This window comes from Lichenostomus cassidix, chromosome Z (genome assembly GCF_008360975.1).
Source record: "Lichenostomus cassidix isolate B80296 chromosome Z, HeHo_3.0, whole genome shotgun sequence".
Lineage (NCBI taxonomy): Eukaryota > Metazoa > Chordata > Aves > Passeriformes > Meliphagidae > Lichenostomus > Lichenostomus cassidix.
In genome coordinates, this window is record NC_139511.1 from 25,639,579 (window position 1) to 25,655,089 (window position 15,511).

Sequence of the window (15,511 nt, forward strand, 5' to 3'; positions counted from 1 at the left end):
ATTATTGAAAGACGTATTCCTTTCTCTGCAAGGGAAGAGAAGGAAGTTACAGCACGTAATTTTCAGCAGACAAATCATTCCAAAGTAAATGTCAGACAGCTAGGATTCACAGATAGTGTAATAAACAAGATTCTTTCAGAAATACAGTGAATGCTCAGTTTGCACAGTTGAAGTTTCTTCTAACCTTTCAATTATAGTGCAGTCATCTTCAGGATTATTTTGTTATAAAAGTCTAGATTTCCATATTTTCTTGGTGTAACAAAGATACAAAAAGTCCACCAGCAGTATCCTTAAATAAAAAAGAAAAGGAAACCATGAAGAGTAAACAAAAGTGCTGATGCCATAGTTTCCCAAAAACATTTCCCTGGGTCACTGTAGTTTGTTCTGAGAATTTGCCACTGTGTACACACTGCATGCTAGACACTGCAACTTTGTGGCCTATCAGAAGGAACTGGGCTGCATCCTCTTCCTGTCTCTTCCCCTGGAAGAATTCTGAGGTTTTTTCAGTTTTTGAGGTTTTTTCTTTGAGTCTGCTGCTGGTCAAGAATGAAATTTGCCCCTTCCAGTTTCTTTCCTTCTCTCCAGAAAATATGAATGGATAGGAATATTCATTGCAGTCTCATCATGGTTTTTGTCAGTGTTTAGACAGAACAGTCAAAGAATTTCTTTTTTTGCCTTTTTGGCATTTAGGTTGGTACTACTTTTTACATGTAAAATGAATTTCAAATGTTCAACTATGTCTAATTTTAAATAACAAAATACAGATACTAGAACAACTATATAAAAGATAAAAATGCAGTGATAAGACCTAGGTAAATCCTCATGAACATCTGTAGTAGTTTTCTGCTATTTATCTCCAATCTGAATTTATTTTATAATTCTATTTTTCGCTATTTCTGATCTAAAACTCTCATTTATTGATGTGCTTAAGCGTTTGTTTTACACCACAGTGTTATAGGAGCAAGAGATGAAAGCTGTGATTTATTCAGTTGTGGTTTACAATCTGTCATTGACCAGTAACAAGTACTTTAGGGTGAAATTCTGGGCAGTTATGAAATTCTGTAGACACAGAGACAGTGTTTTCTTGAGCCCTTTTCAGTGGAAGGCACACTGTGAATTACTTACATCGAATCCAACATATTCCAAAGAAGGATTTTAGATCCTTCTTGTAATTGGCGTGGGAACTTTTCATATTTATGTAACTGCTCTTCACACATAGAGATCACTTTTAATCTTACCTTATGGATCAGCATTCCTCAGGATAATTGCAAATGGTACACAAAAATCTTGTCTTTTTTTTTATTTCAAGGTTCCTAAAGAAATCATGAAGGTGCTCTGTAATAAGCCAAAAATGTTGATAAAAGCAAATTTTTCACTCTGAAAAATCAGCATATAGCATAAACACACAAGCAGAGAGATGAGTACCAAAATCTTGCTCTGATAGTGTTTTGATCAGGTGATATTTTGCCATATATGTTCACTGAGGAAACCATACCCACACTTTTTTGAAAGGTGAACTCTCCTGTCACACAGACACATCTATTTTCTTCTGCCTTGAAGACTTACACTTCCTTGGTTAAGTTGGGGGGGAAATGTTCTACACTTTCTTTCAGCCGATCAGCACAAATCTTACTGTGTGAGCAAAATGCAAACCTATGCCAAGGAAAGTTTTTTGTGCAGTCTCGTCCTTCCCAATAGCTCAGGTTGCCTGATGCTTCAGAATGTAGGGAAAAACTGCATTATTTGTAGCATCCTTCTGAGTTAGACACGTAAGATGTAGCCATGTATTTAATATTTCAGGAATGTGAGTGAAATACAGTGACAAGTTAGGTCATGAAACCATCCAAAATAAGTCCAGCCAACATCTAGTCTTTCCCCATTCAGGGTAGGTAACTTATCCCCAACACCGAGTCAAAGTATATTTTTATTATTTTGTGTATCTTTATTGTTTCTTCTCTTGCACATTTTATGTCTGGACAGTTTCAGTCTCTACAGTTCTCTTTTTGTAAGAATCCACCTATAGTTCTGATTCCTTTAATTATCTGTGTCGCTGCTCTTTTTTTAATGGAGTCTCAGGAGTAAGTGTTGTATGTTGTAGGACATGTTGATGTTGTAAGCTGTGACACTTGCTTTCTGTGGATATATGGAAGTGTTTTCCTGTACAAAGCAAATGTTTAAAGCAAATTTGGCTAATTGTTTTCCTAAAACTAAGTCTTATTCATATTCAAGCAGCATAAATAAAGATAACATACTGCTAAAATCTAATAAAAGTATTTCTTCAAATTGCCTGCATCACTGCAATAGACTTTTTGTAAGTTATCACCACTGCTTTAAGATTTGAAATTGTACAGTGCTATAAACATTAAAAATAGAAACACTGTGATATAGAAAATCAGCGCATTGTCATTACTCTTCACTTATGGGTTAAAATACAGTTATTTTAATGTATGAGTCTAACTTGTGGAATGGTTGTGAAGATTGAATTTTTTATTTCCTTCATATTAAAAGTCCTGTGAATATCAAAATGAGAAGGATATTCAGGAGCTGGCTATATTAAATATAGCTTAAACCTCTATGTAATGGGCTATGTATTATGAAACAAAAAGTACTGTTAATTAGAGCTTGTGTGTCTGGTGATCTAGAGAGTCAAAAACTGCAGATGGACCTACAGAAGATGGAACTGTTGGAGGGCAAGATGATTGGTGAACTAGCTTCTCTTAAAGACAAAATTGAACAGACAAAGGCGGAGTTGGAGATCTACAATAATTTGCCAGCTCTGAAAGCATCAGGAGAAGAAAAGAAAAAGGTAACAAAAGGAATGAAACAGAATTTGTGTGCTTTTGGGCAGCTAGTGGAGGGGAATGCAGTTTTATGGTTGAGAGTCCTTCCTGACAGCTGAAAAGCAGGCTTGTGCATCAGTGCAAATGAATCCAAATACTACTTTGCTTATTTTATTAACTGGGTACATGTAGCAGGTATTCAGCTGGGTATCTTTTGATAACCTTCCACAAAATCCCCCCACTTTATTTTAGCGATTCAGCTAAATTCTTCTGATGTAATTTATGACTACCCATAATTTTGAATTTCTCAATCTAACACCGAACACAAGCAAAAGAGAATTTCCTACAAATTCTTAGTATCATACAGTATTGTTTAAGCATACAACTTGGTTATAGTCATTAAGTATTGTGTTTAGGATAGAGCATGCAGTGCTAGAGAAAAGCCCATGAGTTCTTTATTCATTTGCATATGGTCTTGTTCTGAAAGGAAAAAAAGTGGCATCTTGAAAGGTAACTTGAAGAAGTAATTTCCCTGAAGCCTACAGCAAATAAACTCATCTATTAATCAGTTTGTGTTGGGTTTTTTTCTAACTAGAAACTCCAGGATGACAAAGAAAAATTAACAAAACGCAGCTGTGCTTTTAAGAAAATAATGGAGAACTTGAATACAGAGTATGAGACACTAAAGAAGGAGCTGCAAGACAATGAGACCCATTCTCAGGTATAGATTAAGTTACATATTATCCTTTCAGTTGTTTCTTCCTCAGTTTTGGTTTTCTCATACACTTGAACCATTGTATGGACAGAATTTGTTTCTTCTTTCTCAGGGAGTTTTCTAAGTCATCTCTTGTAAGTCTGTAGCTGTATATGCTGTTTTCAAGCAAAAGTTAATATTGTGCCAGCAAATGACTTGTAAGCTTTGGATTACTAGCAGATACCATTCTGAGCTAAAAAGTATGTGAATCCTTTGTTTAAGTGTTTGTATTAATCTTGCTCAGAACTCTCCACTTTCTGCCCTCCCTTTGCTTAAGTAGTTTGAGCACCAACTTAGAAAAAAACTGCAGAGGGAAAAAAAGAAGTCACTACTAATTAGCTAAGATCCCTTTTCTTTTTTAAGTTATGGTGACAAGTTTTTTTATTTAAATCTGTGCTATTAATTCCATTTTCCTTTTTCCAGTTCTTCTGCTCCTTGCAGGCCACTGAAGTTTTAGGGTCTGTTCACACTTCCTAAAGCAACATTGGTATATATGTACATTTACATTTCAAAAGTAAATCAGGGAAGATGTTTATAACCTCTTGAGCAGCTTTGATTCTTCCATTATAAACACCCATAAATTGCTGTCATTTTGGCAGCTGAACTTTACTGTCATATAGCTTTGAATGCACACAAGGAAAATGGATAACCTTAAAATAAGGTGGAAATGGAAATTGATTGGTTTTATGCATTTCTCTGTTTTTTATTGCTTGAGGTTGTTGAGAGATTTGTTCTTTAGAACTGTCATTTATTTCTAATGCAATTAAAAGCTGCAGGTCATCTTTTTCATGTTTAAGTCAACTTTCTTGTGGCGTGAGCATCGTAGAGCAGATGAGAAGGCATAGCTCTGATTGAGGCATATGTGTCCATTTGTAGCGTAGGACTATTATAATCACTCTAGGGTGGTGATATAAATCCTCAAAGCTGTATATCTTTTATGCTAAGATCAAATTCCAGAGTTGAGGTAAATCAGAAATGGATACCTAGTGTTAAGATACTTGCATAACGAGGCTTAACATTTTATATAGAATAGTAGTTGTACAGCATTTCTTCAGTTCATTAAGGTCTGGTGGTTATATTTTAACGTGTGTGAAAAGGATCTGTTTCTTTACTTTTTACGTCCTGAGTGCAAATATCATGAGGTTGAATTATGGTATGTCCTATAACTCATTGTTTGACATACATCGATTGTTTTAAAGTACAAGTAGTGTTCATAAATGTGGAGGACTTGGCCAATTTTGCAAGAAGTCAACTGGCCTTCAGGGATTAAAAGATTTACACCTTCAAGGTTTAAAAATACTTTTTTGTGTAAAAATGTTTTCTGTGTATAAGAGAGTAAGCGTTTCCATTGTGGGCTCCTTTACTGGCTGTGTTGTGTGCAGCAGTGTCTGCAGAGAGGACAATAGAAGTTCTAATTGGTCAGAAATATCTGGTCTTGGAAGCAAGTGATCGTCATGTTTGCTGTGAACCAGTACCCTAGATAACTGATTCTTTACTGTTAAGATTTGAATTCTGTGGCAACTATTTTCATCTCTTCCAGTTTAAGAATAAGCTTCTAAGTAAAAAAACTGCAAGATTTTCTGAATGCTAAGGTAATTTATTACCTTAGTTTCCACTGAAAGTTTAGTCTCAGAATGATTTTCAGTTTTACATTTAAAAATAACATCTTCATATCTTGAAATGCAGAACCTTGAACAGTAGCATCAGAAAAACAAATATAAAATTGTATTGTAAGGAAGCAGCCATCGATATAATGTCCACATTAGTTTCCTGTTGATGCTGAAAGTATTGAAGAAGTGCCAGCACTGAACCCACACTCCTACAATCTTCTCACTGCAGCTCTGTTCTTATCACAACTTCTGGCATCAGACAGGAAACTTAACTATGGAAGTAAGGAAGTTTCTTCTGTGTAGTGCAAAGTCCAAGACAGTGTCAGGAAATATTGTATCTTTGGTGATTTTAGATCTTTCTGATTCTAAGAAGAGATCCTCTGAATGATATGAAGCATAATGAGAATTAGTATCTCCCGGAATTGTTCACCTTTTTACTTCTGACTTGTGTGTTAACTTCCTTACGTGCCAAGTCCTGAATTCTCATCTGATTTTTTCATCTCTCACTGCACTTGCATGCATTGCTTTTATACAGATGGATTATGAAGTGCTAAATTATATGTGCAGGTTAATCATCAGCAGCTTTAAAAACATTTTGCCATTGTTTCTCATTTCTGTGTTTTTTAATGTGAAATAACTTTGATCTTATCAGATGATAGAGTACAAGGTACTGATACAAAATTATTTGTATAAAGTATGTGTGTAATAATTACCGTTTTCATTTTTGGCTCTTTTTGTGTTTTTGTGTTTTCAGCTTACAAATTTGGAGAGGAAGTGGCAGCACCATGAGCAAAATAACTTTATGATGAAGGAGTGTATCCTTTTCTTCAAGAAGTAGAGTTAAATTCACACACTGTATTAATTGAGGAAGAAGTCTGTTTCCTCTAGCAGAATAAGACAGGACGGAATGGGCAGTAGAAGACAGGGGAGGAGGGGAAAGGCAGTCCTTTGCAAATGTCTGGTTAGCTGATTGGTATTATATATAGTAAAACTTGCATGTGTTGTCTGAAACAATTTTACAGGATCCTAAAGCATAAGTTTTGCCTTGCAGTCTGTAATTTTTCCATCTTCCATAGCTTTGCCACTAGGTTTCATACAAAGTTCATCTTCACATATGTCTGGTCTTATCTGAAATTAATCTGCCAGTGTAGCATTGTTTGAAAACATGCTGGGGGAGGGGATCTGCCTTGTAGCTTTCTTTTTATGTCATTCAAATTAAAGAGTTGTATTCCAGTAATTATATCAGCAAAACCATTTTTTGTTGATTTGCAAATGAATTTCATAAGATAGTTTTTGAAATTGGGAAAAGCAATGAAGTTTGTTTTAATTACAATTGATGGTTCTTTTCATCTGATACTATTTTCTTTTTTTCTCCTTAGTTACGATAGAGATCTGAATAGCACCAAGCTGCACTGTTATTTTATGCTCTAGGGACAGTGAATTCACTGCAATAAACTTCTTTAAAATTATTAAGAAACAAAAAATTTGAAATCTCTAAAATCAGTGTTATGTGATTACAGTATGAATACAATTGGTAAAGATAATATCAAAACTAGACCCCACCATCTACTGTAGAGTGTTGGACAATGAATATTCCTTCATATATCAGAAAATGGCATGGGGTTATATTTTAGACAATTCTGTGATCGCCTAGACATCAGAGAAATAATACTGATTATTATGATTATAAAATATTTAATAATTAATGCATATACATATAGATATATGTATACATATGCACATACATATACATATAGTGTTGTTTTCTTCATATACCAAATACCCCATTTCTCAAATCTGGTAAGTGCTCTGATTCTTAGAAAAACGTCTGAAAAAAGTCTTGCACGATGTAATATAGTTGGAGCCACCTCCTCTATGAAGGAGGCTTTACAGAAATATTTTATTAAGGTAATATTCTTAAGCACAAATTTTCTCAACAGAAAAGACTTTAAGACAAACAAAGAGAAAAAATTATCAGGATACTACAGTATCTCCTAACTTGGTATGAAATATTGCCTATCCAAGTGCAGACCCTTATACAGAGTACTTATCTCTGCTTGGGCTGCTGGACAGAAAAGGGCTGAGGCTTTTATAGCCAGGGTTCTAAAGTGCCAGACTGTATGGCTGGACATAGTTGAGTGCCTTGAAATGGTTTGGTTTGCAGTGTAACAATAAGCAGGGTCCTTCATGAGGGACTTACTGCCTATAAATATATGAAAGCAAAAGTGACTCAGGCATGTATGTAATCTCTTCTTTTTTCTACAGTGCTTGTCATGAGATGGTAGCTACTAAGTTAATGTAAATCTCTTAGCCCCAGTCTGAGTTTTTTCCACTATTTTCATCCCTTGACAGTTTTCACAGAAGGAAATGTACGGTATTGTGGTTCCCTTGCGATCTGTAATTATGCTTGTATTTATACTGGCAGTTTGTTTCCTTAATTCTTTTAATCAGTCATAGCAACAAAAAGTCAGGAGAGTGACTACCAGCCAATAATGAAGAATGTGAGAAAGCTGGTCAGAGAATACAACAAAGCTCTCATAGAAGCTTTACAGAACACCAAGACCTGAACCCAGGCATTTCCTTCCTGCCCCAATGGACCAACAATGAGAGATGTGCAAAGACTGCATGGAAAGCTGAACTACTGAGATCATTCACTCACCCCTAGGGTGACAGATATTCTTAAGATTATTTTTTCAGGTTTTAATACTATCCCTCCTTTTGCACTGTTTAAAATTTTTAGAAATAAACATCTGAATTTCAGAAACTTGTATAAACAAAAAGAAATTACTGCCCAATGAGTTACTGAGGCCCGTTGCTGAATTGCATCTCCAATGTGACATTTAGTCTACTTTACCCATTGAATTTCTAATTGCCTTGTAGACCTACCTCTGCCAAACGGAACAGGAGTTTTCCCTGAATAGGGACTGCCTGACAGGCTGTCATATGCATTATCTCAAATTAAGTGTATAATAAGATAAATGGTTATATCAACATACCAAACCTATATAGATAGCAGTTTATACCAAATAAGGAAAGCATCTAAGGATGACAGATGTCTTTTAAAGTCAAAATTGCTTCACAGTGTAAAATCTTACAACAAAGCAAATGCCAGCAAATTTTAATTTCCTAACAGAGAATTACCTTCCTTATTTTTTAAGATGTAATTATAAAGAGAGAACTGTGATAAAAAGTAGTGAAACATAGGTAACACTGATTTTGTATGGGGCATTTTACTGCTGTAGTATTCACCAGTAAAGGAAATAGCAGAGAAAATTATTTGTATTTTCAGCAATGTTTTTTTCCCTCCAGTTTCAAGCTGCAGTGTCATATGGAACCTCTGACAAAAATACAGCATTTCAAAATAGAACAAAACCAGAACAGATATAGAAAATAACAATGTGTTTTGTCATACAAAAATTTCAGAAAACTTTTAAATAAAACAAAATTTCCATTTTTGTATTTCCCTGACATTATACATGCAATGTATTTATCAAGTTCATAATGATAATTTCTTTCACCTGGTATTTTGTAAGGCAGTCCTGATCAAAGAGAAAAAGCACAGTTGACTATAGATAAAAATCTTAACTGGACAGTGAATTAGCTTTTTACAAAAAAACTACTAAAAAGCAGTGGGATCTGGATTTATAATTGTTCTGCTAGCTTAGAAAAGTTTTCCAGAAAAAGGTAGACTGTGCACCTCACTTCATAAAACTGGAGTAGAGAAATAATTAGGAAATGTGCCAAGTCCATTAAAATAGTTCTGTATTTTTGTCACTAAATTTCTTCAAATCTGTCATTGTCGTTTTGAGTATAAAGAAATCTGTAAGATAAATTACTGAGTATTTGTGCAGAGAGCACTATGTTTGCAAATTCAGCAGAGTAAATGGTTGTTTTATATATTTATAATATTTAGAGATAATAGAACAGGATTTCTATAAACTAAAGACTGTTATCTAGGGGAAATTCCCACTAAAGTCTCTTCCTTCCTGTCAGAGTTTCAGCTATTCCAGAGAAAGCCCATTATTTGCAGAGATAAAGTTGAAGTCTAATATTCTCACCAGTCAAACCATCAGCCAGAGAGATTGCCTCCTGAATTCCACTTGTGCTAGAATAACATATTGTAATGAACAATGGAAAAAAGCTGCAGACTGAATAAACAGACTGCTTTGAATTTGCTTTCACTCAGGGCAGGGGAAGGTTTTATTTCTTGGTAGTGATTCTGTAAGAGAGCATGGTAAAATTTACAGGTTTTTATTGTGTTCCCCAGGAGGTGCCTGTCATGAAACCCCTTTCTCCAGCATGCTGTTCTTTTCTTTGTTCTGTTGAAAGATCTTCAGGTAACATGTTTCTGTTTGAAAATCTCACCACTCATTCTTTCTCTTAACAATTCATCCTTATGGTCCTTGATAGTGGTCATAGTACCCATGACTGGAGAGAACTGTATGGATTGTAGGTGATGAGCTATGCAGCAGGTATTTAATCTCCCTCTGGAAGATGAATAACTTACTCCCAGTAGTGAGCTGAGTAAATTGTACCCTTATCTAGTTCTTCAAGTCTCAGTGAAAATCACCTTTTCTTTAACTCTTTATGTTTCTATGTTTCTTTAACTCTTTTTGTTTCTAATATGGTTTAAGTACTAGACACACAATGTTTCTTCACTGAAGCCCTGTGTCTACATCAGTAATTCAGTAACACAGGTCTCTCTCTATCCAGGCAGATAGAGAGATATCTCTATCTTTCACCCATTTTAATGCTATGACTTCAGGCTGAGAGGACATGAATTAACTGGCAGCATCTGTGGGGTGTAGATATTTAAAACATCTTTGGTCACCTCTCACCAGGGCTGAGTAGAAGTAAAGATCACCTCCCTCAGCCTGCCTGGCAATACTCTTCTAACACACTTCAGAATGCTGCTGGTCTATTTTGTTGTGCATTGTTGGCTCTTGGTCAGCTTCATGTAAACCAAGAAGGGTCCCAAGGTCCTCAGCAAAGCAGGTTTCCAGCCCCTCAGCCCCCAGTTTGTATGGGTGCCAGGATAGTTCCTCCACAGCCGCAGGACTGTGCAAGTATCTTGGTGGAACTTTGTGACATTCCTGGCTGCCTGCTTCACCTGTTTATGTCCCCCTGAACAGCAGTGCCCCCATATGCTGTATCAGCTACTCCTCCCAGCTCTGTGTCATCTGCAGCTTCCTGACTGAACTCTGACCCATTGTCTAGGTCATTGGTGAAAAGGTTAAATGGTATTGCCCCCATATCCATGGCTGGGGTGTTCCACTACTGTCTGGCCTTCAGATGGACTTCAGGCCACTGACCATGTGGTGAGCTCCAAGCCTGCTTATGTGACTGTACTGTGTCAGCTTATCTGTGAGGATTTAACGGAAAACTGTCAAATGCCTTTCTTATGTTAAGGTGAACAACATCCACACCTCTCTCCTTGCTCATTGAGTTAGTTGCCTCATTGTGCGAGGCTCTTAGGTTGGTTAAGTGTAATTTCTGCTTCATAAAAATGTGCTCTTTACTCATGGTCACCTTCCCATCCTTCATGTGTCTGGAAACTGCATCCAGCCTAAGTTGCTCCACAACTTTCTCAAAGACTGAGAGGAGGCTGACCAGTCTGTCATTCCCCAGCTCACTCTTCTTGCTCTTCCTGAAGGTAGGGGTGACATTTTGTGTCTTTCAATATTAAGAAGCCTCTCCCTTATCACCATTAAAAAAAAAAAGTACTCAGGAATGACCTTGTAACACCATTAGTCAGCTACCTCTCTACACATGGGCTACCTCTCCCAACAAGCTGCGTGAGTTACGTGTATCCAGTTTGTTAAAAGTTCCCTGTCCTGGTCCCCCTTCAGTAACGATGCCAATGAGGCATTAGGATACCAGATTTGACAGTTACTGTCACTCCACATCCCACTTCAGTGGCACATTGTATAAAAAGAAGCTTTTCAATTTCAAAGTCTTCAATCAAATAGTCTGTTGCTGCTATGTTTGTGCTGTGCTTGAGGACAAGCACAGGAATGACTGCCTTTTTTCCCAGCTCCTGATGACATGGCAATTCACCAACCTTTTTTCCATATATTCATTAATACCATTATATCTCCAGGCAAACTATTTTTGCTGCAAGCAAGAGTTGATCCTCTTCTTGCTTCATCTTGCCTTCACTACTTTTCATGATGATAAAAAAAAAAGCTTATTTTTCTTTCAAAATAAGTTTGTTTTTTAATTTCTCCCAGTGAGCTTAGAAGACAACAATGCAGTGTTCCTGTGAGCAATTCCAGGGAGGCAGAACACTGAGAGTTCTTTCTGCCTGACAACTTTAGTTAATGGCTCTTGGGCCTCGTATGTGGAGTTTCACAATTGGACAGACATTTCCAAGGTGAAATGGTTTTAAGTTCTTTCAGTACATTTCTATTTTCCTGCTGCAAGCATAAAACAAAAATACAAGGCATAATGCAGGCCTTATGAAGGGGCACTAGCTATTACAACGTCTTAGTTGAGGAGAAAGAATTTTGTAACTGTCCTTCAAAGTATCTGCTTTGAGTGGTGATGTCATCTGGGTGTGGTGGATGTAGCAATTGGAGTGAAAACCCTTAGATTCTGGAAGTGGTAAAATTGGAATGCTCTTGAACATATGTGCAGTGTGAGTAGCAGCTGAACATTAATGATACATGTCTTGTGTGTGCAGAGCAAGGCTGTGAAATGCAGGTCAATCACTCAGAATGGAGCTGGATTACTCCCAAACAAAATTAGTTGTCATTTTTTTGCATAAAGAGGAAGGAAGCCTTTAAGCATTCATACCTACAGAGATTATCTCAATTCAATTCCCAGCTTTGATCAATCATTCATTGGTATTGACAGAATCTTGGAGCAGAGGAAAAAAAGTTTTTGCCCTGACTTGTGCTCAACCCTTACAGGTTCTCCTTTCAGGAAGGAGAACTAACTGGACAATATACCAAATGTGCGAAATGGGAGGAAACATTCCACATTAAAAAAAAAAAATTAAAAAAAAAAAAAGAGAGAAGGAAAAGAGCTAGAAATGTAAAACTATCCACTATTGTTTACTCTTGTAGAGCTAATTAGCTAATTCCTTGAAAGCTACATTCATTTAAAGTGACTGAGTTTGATTGACTGAGCACTGTATTTTGTATTAGCCCCAAGATTTCTGCTGTGCAGCAGAGGATGAGCACAAGGTGCAAGACGTCACCAACATACATCTCAAGTTTGCCCACAAACACTTGTGATGTAAGGGGGACTCAGCACCTCTTAAAATTAGGAAGAAAAAGAAAATAGTGATTGTAGTAGAAATTATCAGTAGTATGAGTCACCTTAACAGTTATGCATGAGAGACAAAATTCTAAATAAAGCCTTCAGATTTCCAAGCTTCTACAAGACTTCTGATCCCAAATTTGGAAGACGAGTTAGGTAGACAGCAAATTTATCATTAAGTTGTACTTGTCGAATCCTGTTTAAAGCCACCATTAAAAATGCACCATTAAATCATACTAACAGTGTGAGAGCAATTCAGTGGAAGATAGTAGGTCCTGCAAACAGGATATTAAGAATCAATTTTTGTAACCCTAATGGCTGAGAGCACTACCTCTGAGATCTGGCTAGCATGACCCATTTCCTAGTCTTTGGAAGCAATAGTCAGAGCTTCAAATTTCACATGCATTAAAAAGTGTTATAAAATTTATTTTTATTTCTCCAAATGGCACAAATATGAAATTTGCCTCATTCATGCCGTTTTACTTTAGGCAGTCATATTATTATTGCTGTGGATCATTTGGGGAGATTTAATATTAATATTTTAAAGATATTTGGATATACAATTATTGCCATGAAACACAAACACACAGACTCATCTATCCTTCAAAATATATTGTAAAACATTACGATGAAAGCAGTAGAACAGAGAAGCAGGGTGTTTCTGTCCTTCTGCTGACAACAGGCCACTCTAAAATACTCATGAAACTTTTTTCATAAGAATACAAGTAACTTGCAGAGTAGAAGTTTTCAGAGCATAGCTGTTAGTCAAATGGCCTAATACCTTTCACAATGAATTTACTGATACAGAAGCCCTGAAGTACTCCTATGTTGACTGATCAGCTGAGGTTTCCCGTTGAAATAAACCTGAGATTCCTGTTAGATCCTGTGTTTAATTCCTTTTCAGTAAATTCCATTCCTTTTCACAATCAAGGAAGACAGGAAAGTAACAGCTCCCTTTGGCTAAGACTGTTCTGTAGACTGCTTAGTACTCAGCCATTTTTCAGGCAATGTTTTCCAAGACAAACTCTTCCTTGTTTTCTTGAAAAGAAAACAAAAGTACTGAGCAAAAATAATGGATCATAGCAATGCTTGCAACCCTGAATTGCCTTCTGCTATGCATATGCAGGAGAAACAGTAGAAAAAGCATAAAACAACTGCACCTTCTCAAAATGAGCTGCAGCAAAAAATGGACTGTGACCTTTTCTACCTCACCTTAAACTTTCTCAGAACCACCTGTTTCAATACCACCACCACTCCACACTGTCCCATCCACATTTGTTTTACTTGTGCCCCAGAAACCTTTACCTCCCTCCGTTTAATGCTTCCACTGAGGTGGCAGGGGCAGTGCTCATCCCGTGTGCTTAGACCAGCAGCTGCACATGTCCTCTGCCTGACCACCAGGCTGCTATCTCGCTTTCAGGTGGTCCAGAATAGATGGCTTAGGGGCTACAGTTGGCCTCAGTGCCATAGGCTGTGTTACAGAGGAGAACAGGATGTGTTTGAGAAAAGAAGTTTAAGCTCCATCATTTCTCAGCCTTTGTTTCACATTAGCTGACTATGGTGAGTAATAATTCCTAAAGTCCCCTTACTGCCTCCTACTAACACATATTAACATCATCTCAAGGCCAAAGCAATGGCTTGGTTCCAAAAAACATAATACAACCAGACACTGCAAGAGGATATGTGAATTCTGCTAACACATCTACCTGACTAAAGAAGTGCAGTGGCATTGTTTCTTTTTCCTCCTCACATATTTCCATGTGGTACAGCATGTACGAATGGGTTGTCCTTGAGACAAGTGTGCTGCTTATCTAAAGAGGAAAGGCTGGTGTCAGGAGTTCAGGGCACTTGACATATCATAAAATTAGCCTTCAGCAAATGGAGTTAAGAAAAGCCACGTTTAATGCTAGGGTTATATTTACATGTTGAAAGACAATTTATTTCCCTGCTGCAAGTAACTTAAACTCATGCATGCCATTGTTGGGGATTAAGATGTGAACATTGATATGTTTGAATCAGCAGTTAACCACCAACAGAACTGATGTTTCTGAGGGGAAGTCTTTTGATACTGCCTTTTGGAGTCTTCCCAAGTACCTTTAGAAAAGATGAGTGTGATCTATGGGGCCAAAATACACCTACATACCCACTTGAGGATGTGGCAGGGGCATGCTCATTGGATGGCCTGGTAGTCAACAGCCCCACATGCAATAAAGATTAGAGTAACTCGGTACCATATTTTACTTTTTGTGCCATCTTTACTTTTAATCCAGTTTCTTTTACTGGCCATCTGGTTTTGCCAAAGGCTATTTTCAATTCTTCAGCTCATTAATAGTGAACACAGGCTGAGATTCAGTATCCTCATTAGCTAAGGCCTATCTGGTGGAGGGAACATATAATTCTACTGCACTTCTGTGTGTCTCACTAATCAGAGGCTTGATCAGGTCATACTCACAGGACACAAATTTTCTATGACCTACTTTAAGAAAGACTTATATTCTAGTCATATGAAATACAAGGATGAAAATATGAAAAGTAGACCTAACAGACACTTAATGTTGAGTGAGAATAAGCCAAAATAGTGAAATACTTTTAATTCTACAGTCTAGAAAAAGCTTATCATGTGATTAATTTTTACTTCAGTGTGAGCACTAATTAAACTGTGGCACTTAAAAGCTTTCCAAATAGAAACAGACCTAAGTTTGAACAGATATTACATATAAAGGAGTACTTTAGTGTTTGCTGAATGTAGGTGGTATTCTTTATTTCTTTGAAAATGAAATTTTGTAATGGAGCACAAATCAAATACACGATCCTGCTGATGCTGGTACTCTTAAAAAATGCTGACTTGGATTAGTATGTATCTCCTCTCTTCTGGCTTCAGCAGGCCTTTGCAACCTTCTTGTGTTTGTGGAGTGCTGTATGTTTAGGCTGCACTGTCCTGGAGATAAATTAATACCATGTCATCATGGCAGATGAAATGATCCATAGGCACAAGTTGTTCTTCAAAAAAGAATGAAAAGCTCACCTGGCCCATTATTCATACTGCAAAATTAGTACCAGTATGCGTTGCTTTGTATTTAGGTGCATTTCAAATGCAGACATGC

The 15,511-nt window shown here is 36.8% G+C and overlaps 1 protein-coding gene across 1 annotated transcript in view; it reads left to right on the forward strand.

Annotated features, from left to right (window-relative positions):
* The window catches only part of IFT74 (intraflagellar transport 74), a 36,726-nt gene extending 27,401 nt beyond the window's left edge, over nucleotides 1-9,325 (forward strand). The window contains exons 14-17 of the mRNA XM_085043441.1: nucleotides 2,643-2,806; nucleotides 3,376-3,501; nucleotides 5,899-5,959; nucleotides 7,596-9,325. Of these exons, the coding sequence (XP_084899567.1) occupies nucleotides 2,643-2,806; nucleotides 3,376-3,501; nucleotides 5,899-5,959; nucleotides 7,596-7,711 (467 nt within the window). The 3' untranslated portion in view covers nucleotides 7,712-9,325. The remainder of the gene's footprint in view (nucleotides 1-2,642; nucleotides 2,807-3,375; nucleotides 3,502-5,898; nucleotides 5,960-7,595) is intronic.
* The last annotated feature ends 6,186 nt before the right edge of the window (nucleotides 9,326-15,511 follow it).